Source organism: Glossina fuscipes, unplaced genomic scaffold (genome assembly GCF_014805625.2).
Source record: "Glossina fuscipes isolate IAEA_lab_2018 unplaced genomic scaffold, Yale_Gfus_2 128, whole genome shotgun sequence".
Lineage (NCBI taxonomy): Eukaryota > Metazoa > Arthropoda > Insecta > Diptera > Glossinidae > Glossina > Glossina fuscipes.
The window spans coordinates 1,347,606-1,354,586 of NW_023998471.1; the positions used below are offsets into that span (position 1 = coordinate 1,347,606).

Here is a 6,981-nt window from a genome sequence, read left to right on the forward strand (position 1 = left end):
GATTAAGCCTAGTCAATATAAATGCAATTATGAGATGCTTAACGCGCTCAGAGTTGTTTGCAGAAAAAAAATGATGTCCATCTCTTACTCTCATTACCGGACTTTTTAAGGTATATTAAAGCAACTTTGCTTAATATGGGCGATTTACCTATGTCGTACTTAAACTAACATTTCATTCTTAATATCTTATTTTTTTTATTTGAAATAATATAGTGTTGTTAACGTGTCCGTTGCCAAGTTTATGCATGTTTGCAATGGTTTAGGGGTTCACTTGCAACCTGGATCTGTTCTTGTTGCGGGTATGCTTCTGTGCTCGCTTTGTACATGTTTTTTTTCTTTTTTTTTTCTTTTCTCCCTTTTATTTATTTATACATGAATTATTATTTTCAACTTTGTAATTTACTTTCTCATTATTACTCTTCTTCTTATATTCCTTTTTATTGTATACTAGTTTTTAAAACAATTAGTATAAGATTTTCTCTTAAGATGCACTAAATTCGACTGTAATTTTTTTAATTGAATTTTTTGTATAAATGGGTAAAATAAAACAAAATAAAAAAAAATAAATAAATAGACCGATTTGGTTTCATAGCTTCAATACCTGACAGTAAAGAGTATATGTAGATATAAGGAAACGTTTATCTAATTAGAAGCTCTCATCCCTGCAATTACTTACCTACATATAAAAGCCAACGCTTATTTTCCTCATCATCATCGCCGACCTTAACGTGACCTAATAAGCCAAACAAGCAAGTATGCCAAGTGAAATATTTAAATAGCGGGTGAAAATTCGGAGCACCCGTCAATTCAATACCCAAAGAGGCTAAATTAGTGGCAAGATATAAGAGCATAAAAGCACCGAATTAACTTGGGCATTGCTGTTTAAAGAACCAATCGAAAGTATAGCTTCAACTAAAGCCTAGCTTATTACAATAGTCACAATTGCATTGCCTTTCCATGTGTCTTTTACGATAAAATTCAAGCATGAACCAAATACTTGATCCTTGGATATTGCTTCTAATATGCGACTGGATCCACTCAAATACGACAGGCCAGTAGAGAAGGTAGCCGTTAAAATTCCAATGGCAATACATGTCGGCCAAAAATTGCTAATGCAGGTTGACAGTAGCACAACCGTGACAATACCTAAAATCAATATAGATGTTTTCACAAATGGAGCAGCCCCAATCAGACGCACAATCAGCATTGAAGTCGCCACCAAGTACGTCATTCAATTTTGATTGATGTCTACCAGAATACGTCAAATCCAATTAAGATCCAAGAGAAGAATCTTGCGAAATCTCAGAAAGTTCTACACTGTTTACCTGATACGGTTTAATAAAATGGAAAATGATCCGCATCGTTAATTGGATGCCATACGTACATCGTTATTGGACTCCAGATTTTACCAAGGGAATCTAAACTGCATTCTTGCGTTTAATTTAAATTGCTTTGCTTAAACGTCCTCAGAAGATTGAATCGGATACATTGGATTGATAGTTCTAAGCTAATAACTCTTGTAACGTGTTCAGTCCAAAGTGGACCTTACCTGAAACAATATACGGAAATTAGATAGGTCTCAATGAGCGCGAACGTACAGCATTATTTAGCATGCTGGTTGCTTAGGAACTGGATAATAGGACTCTCTCTGCAAAAGATTGAAAATACCGAATGTTTGCGATGTACGAGGACGTTAACCAAATAAAGCAATTTATTAAATTATCACAAAAAATAAAAGAATCAAATTATCAACTACGAAGTTCGAAGAAGAAACGACTTGTCGAACGTAGTTACCGTAATTTCATTATTTACATGCAGCCATGTTCGTCGATTGTAATTTTGCATTATAGAGAGCTAGAGAGAAGAAAAATTGTTCCTAGGAAATTGGAAAATTTAAAATCGATATATATTTATGCACATCCGTTGAAATACGAAAATTTATTTCGTTTTACTAATAATTGCGTTTAATGTAAATATGAATGAGTTCATGTACTTTCAAAACAGATCTTACGTAATGTGTAACAAGTTATTCTTTGATTATTGTCTAAAATTTAATATTAAAGCATAATAATATGTATCTCTACAACTTAATACGAGAATATATATATGTATATATATGTCTACAACAGATCGCGTAGTCTCAAAATACATGTGTATTTTTTTTTTTTAATCAACTACCAAAATATGATAGTAGCTACGGCGTTTAGATCAATCGCTATAATTGAGAATATTTGAGTTCAATTTTATACTCGTATATAAAAGAGTAAAGTGATAGATACATAGGTTTTACACAATTGACTTGTGTCATAACTTTTAATTGAATTGCGTTTATGAAATGTAAAGGATTGGGAAGACAACACGTCTAGATTGTATCTAATTTCACGAAGACCCCTCTTTGTCGATATATATATTTTTTTTTAATTACATATTTATTTAAGTCATGTGCAAGTCTCCCTTTAAAATGCGTGTAAAAGTCTTCTTAAATTGTTGATTAGCAAGAGCATAGCAGAACGGATTCATCGGACTGTTGGCATAGCAGAGGAAATATGAAAACATATACAAGTGTTCATTGGTACAAGGTGGTTGCCTGCAGAAGCCTTCAACTAAGGCGAGCACATGATAAGGTGTCCAACAGGCTACAAAACAGCCAAGTATAAAAGATATAGTACGAAATGCTTTTCGTGCCCGATTTTCCGATTTTGATTTTTGTCTTCCCACTCCAATAACTAAAGGTATCGTGGCCTTTTTACTTTTAAAATGTTTACCTATAGAGGAGATAAAGTGTTTTTTACTAGAATTTCGTCCAATATCTTTTGATGTCGGGTCTGTTGTTCTCTTCTTCTGATTCTTGTTTTCTATGCTGGATTCTTTTGCTAAATTTTGTTCGGCAGTTTGTTCCGTTGTTAGATAATCGTCTGAATCGGAATTTTTTGTAGATGAAGTAACTTGTGGTGTGTTAGCGTTGACTTGATTTTTCTCGATTGTTTCTTCAGCTGTTGTTGGTTTCGAACCCAATTTGTCGACTGCGTATTCTCGAGAATCTTCTTTTCCTGCATTCAGCGGCCTTGCATGCCCCTGCGGCAATGCGGTTGTGAAATCTGTCGAACTGACGTTATCTTTCTCAGGAATTTTTTCGATGTTCGCCAAATCTGCATTAAAAGATTTCACATGATTTTTATTGTTTTTTTTTTCGCAACCAATAGGAAAAAAATTTACCTTGATATTCGTATTGCGCATCTAAATCCCTCTTCTCCAGTGTAGTAGTATTGACTAAGGTGCTCGCTGCATTGAATTTGGCTTCTATGTGAGACTTCTCACAGGGAACCGGATTATCAAGGGTATAACTTAAACTACCATTGGTTGTTGCTGACATTAATCTTATTGAACTTTCATCCATGAATTGCAACTCTGAATTATTCGCCATAAAGTCATACGTTAGTTGCAAATCACTATTTGTATCTGGTTCGTGGCATGGTGAGTTCGATTGAAATTGCTCTGGTGGTGGCAAAATAGTTTGAGTTAAACTCTGATGATGGATGATTTGACGATCAGAACTCTCTTCTGTAGTTGAATCATTTATTAATATTGAGGATCTTTTAGTCGTTTCATTTAGGTTGCCTTGGCTAATCCCAGTTGATTTATTTATTTCCACAATTTGAGAAAGTGTAGCGCACGATGAACGTTTAGGTCGATCAATTGTTCCATAATAATGGATTTCATCTTTGTTCTGTTTAGTTTCTGATTTTTTGCACAGATGTGGGGAACTTTTACCCGACGATGATGAAGGGACTGCCTCACTAGATTTTGATGTAGTGGGTGTGCATAAGCTTTTAGTAGCGAGCAACGCCGCTTGTGCACCAAACATTAAACCAATTGAAGATCGTTTACCCAAATTTGGTAATTTCGGTTGATTAATCAATTGCTGCGTTTGATTAATTGAGCTTTCATCATCGGAATCAAAAGCCGGACTACTTGAACGTTCGCTTTTTTCTACATCAGCCATTTCAGCTTTGCTTTCGTCGTTGACCTTTTCGTCAGAAATCCGCTCATTGATATCGTCTTCTTGTAAAGTTCCATTAATTGACCCCATAGTATGTGTTAAAGTATTTGATTGTCCGTCCGATAATTTTTTGGTATTTGTTAAAGCAGAATCTTCTTCAAAGTTTGGCTTTGTTTTAAGCATATTTTCTTCAATTACCCCTATGCTGGCTGCATGTCCCGCCACACCCATTGACATGGCACCCGCACTTAAAGCGACCATAGATTGCATTTTTCTTTGCTTGGCTTCACTTCGTTTTTGCATTTCGTAGGCAGTCCGATATATGCCGCCGTATAAAATGAACAGCACAATTAACGTGGTCCAATAATAGCCAATTATTAAGGCCGTATTGAAAACTGGATCCTTAAGAAACTGAACAGCGCATTGACCAGGCAGCAAATCACGTTTTCCAGTAAAGTGTTCCCATCCGAAGATTGAAATAAAAAATAATAAGGCAGGAATAATCCAAGTTATTGTCACCATATATATAACCCGCCTCTTTGTCCTCCAGCTTCGATATTTGGCTGCTATTTTTACCGAACAATACCGATCAATTGTTATAAGTAATACTGTGTATTGAGAGACTAAACAAACGGTATAATCTACCGAAAGCCATAAATCACAAAGTAATGGTCCAAGATCCCAATACCCCATCAGAACATAAACTGTATAGAACGGCATGGAGACTGTTCCTAAAAATGTTTAAAAGTTTTCAATAAAGGTAAACAATAGATGCCAGAGATTTACAGTGTATTTAGTTTACATTTAGTGCTCTTACCTATTAACATATCAGTCGCTGCTAAAGAGGCTATAAAATAATTACTCGGCTGCCGTATATTGCGATCCACAATGAAGGCAAGCAGCACTAAAATATTTCCACCCACTGTCAGTATAATACAAATAGCTAAGCATAACGCTATAGCCACTGTCTGCCATAGTTCAAATGGTGGTAATACTGGCTCGAGACTTTCGGGGACTGTGTTAGTTGCATTTACACTTTCATTTATATATGCCATTAATTGCTCCAGATCTCCTTTATTCCATGCATTTAAATCCCCATTATTTCTGATAAAAACTTTACCTAATTGCGCAGCTTCAAGAATGCGTTTGCAATTAGTATGCTCTACTAAATGATTATAGACATATCGGCATAGCTTTTCCTGTTCTTTTTTATGCCTCCTATTGGATATGGAAGGGAATAAATTGTTAATTAATAGTAAAAGTTTAAATGAGTTATTACCGTTTCAGATTATCTTTAAACTAAGAGGAGCTTATATTCAATACCCAGTAAAGAAAGGGTTAATGCTAGCTCCAAAGGAATATAAGACGTCTGTATTATGTTAGGTTAGATTTAAGTTCTCAATTAAATTGCAAAACACACCTTTCAACTTATCGGTTCTTCGCAAGCAAGAAGAGTATATATTCAAAACAACGAACTCAGTAACCAGTAGGGAAAGGGTTAACGATAGTTCCAATGGAGAACAAGATATCGCATACCGCCTTAGCTTAGGTTACGTTTAAGTTTTCATTTCATTAAATTGCAACACTCCTTAAGAGAAATTTGACCCGTAAATCACAACTCTGACCTTGCGAGCAAGGATAATATATATTCAAGGCGAGGAGCTTAACAACCGGCAAAGAATGAATTAATAATGGTTTAAATTGTAAAACTAGTACAGGGAAATTTGTTGTGGTTGTTTGTTGCAGCGGTGAGAATCTTACCCCGATTAAGTGTACATAGATTTTATAGAGCTTGTGCGCGTGTCCCCAGACTAGTATATTTCCAGATCGGAGTGATAAATTTTATATGTCTCGGTATTTCTTGCCCTCTTTCCGTAAACGATATTTGCAATAAGAAGCGCGGTTGTTCATATGCATTTTGTAATGTATTCGTCAAACTAGTGACCGCTTTTCTAAAGAGGGGTAGTTCAGGCTTAAAATCTATGCAAATATTTGACGTTCCATTTGGGCAATGTTGGGGAATTTTTGTTTTTTTCAAAGGATGATTTTATTTACCACTGCGTTATGAAGTCCGGCTTAATGGAGTAAATAGGATCCGTGCGGTTGAAAAGCTCAACTTGGCTCACTTCATTGTAGCTTTCAGTTGCACTTGAACTTAACATTTTCGTATTGCTTTCTGATTAATATTAATTAGTTTATTTACTTTATTAATTTAATTTATTCCGCTTTAACAAAATTTTATACATAAACCAAGGGGTATTTTCATAAATCATTGCACTTCAATTGACACTTTTTTTAAAACGATGCGCGAACAATGTCCGCCAATATCTCTAAATAGTTTTGTGACGAGTTTTTTCTTTTTATTCTTGTGTGATATGTAAAAATTATGATTTCTCCGAGTTACATTACGGATCGTATTCAAAACTGACAGTTGATCGAACGTAGAATGGAATTAAAAAAAAAAAAAAATTAATAACTGCGGCGTGGACCGGAGAACTATGAGCGTGCGATTGAGTTGATTCTTTAATTAAATTTTCTATTTTCCATTTTCATTATCGATGAACAGCAGTAAGGATTTTTACAAGCTATTGATGAAAATATTTAGAAAATCTTGTTTACTTAAGGTTTTTTTTTGGCTATGGGGAAGCAACAAAGCCTGGTTAACGCCTAATCGGCAAAATGTAGTTTTTATTATGATTTTTCTTTTCAAAAATGTATTTAAAACGTTTTCCTGATGCAGGCTTTTTTTTTTTTTTTTTTTTTTAATTAAGCTCATGCCAAACTGTAAAGGAATTTTTCATAAAATTAATTATAGAGAAACCTTTTCAGGTAGATAGATAGGAGCGTATTCGTTTGCTGCTTTGATTTTGTTGGCTCAAAATTACAATTTTCTGCATATACGTACGTATGTCCTGGATGCATGCATGCAAACCCATCTGCTTTTTAATTTATGCGTATGCAAAGGAAGAACGCGACAGAAT

The 6,981-nt window shown here is 34.7% G+C and overlaps 1 protein-coding gene across 1 annotated transcript; it reads right to left on the reverse strand.

The window, feature by feature from the left end:
• Window positions 1–2,251: 2,251 nt before the first annotated feature.
• On the reverse strand, window positions 2,252–6,174 carry LOC119640824. The gene is made up of 4 exons (XM_038039074.1): window positions 6,056–6,174; window positions 4,818–5,218; window positions 3,217–4,731; window positions 2,252–3,149 (listed from the first exon to the last, which is right to left on the reverse strand). Exons 1-4 carry the CDS (start codon window positions 6,160–6,162, stop codon window positions 2,434–2,436), a joined length of 2,739 nt encoding a protein of 912 aa, XP_037895002.1. The 5' UTR covers window positions 6,163–6,174; the 3' UTR covers window positions 2,252–2,433.
• Window positions 6,175–6,981: the final 807 nt, after the last annotated feature.

Bases quoted from the DNA above. Each gene is read 5' to 3' on its own strand.
- LOC119640824 (XM_038039074.1), bottom strand. From the start codon at position 6,162: ATGTTAAGTTCAAGTGCAACTGAAAGCTACAATGAAGTGAGCCAAGTT. The intron at 5,219-6,055 runs GTAAATAAAATC...CATATCCAATAG, and splicing joins CCGGACTTCATAACGCAGTG to GAGGCATAAAAAAGAACAGG. The intron at 4,732-4,817 runs GTAAGAGCACTA...AAACATTTTTAG, and splicing joins AGCGACTGATATGTTAATAG to GAACAGTCTCCATGCCGTTC.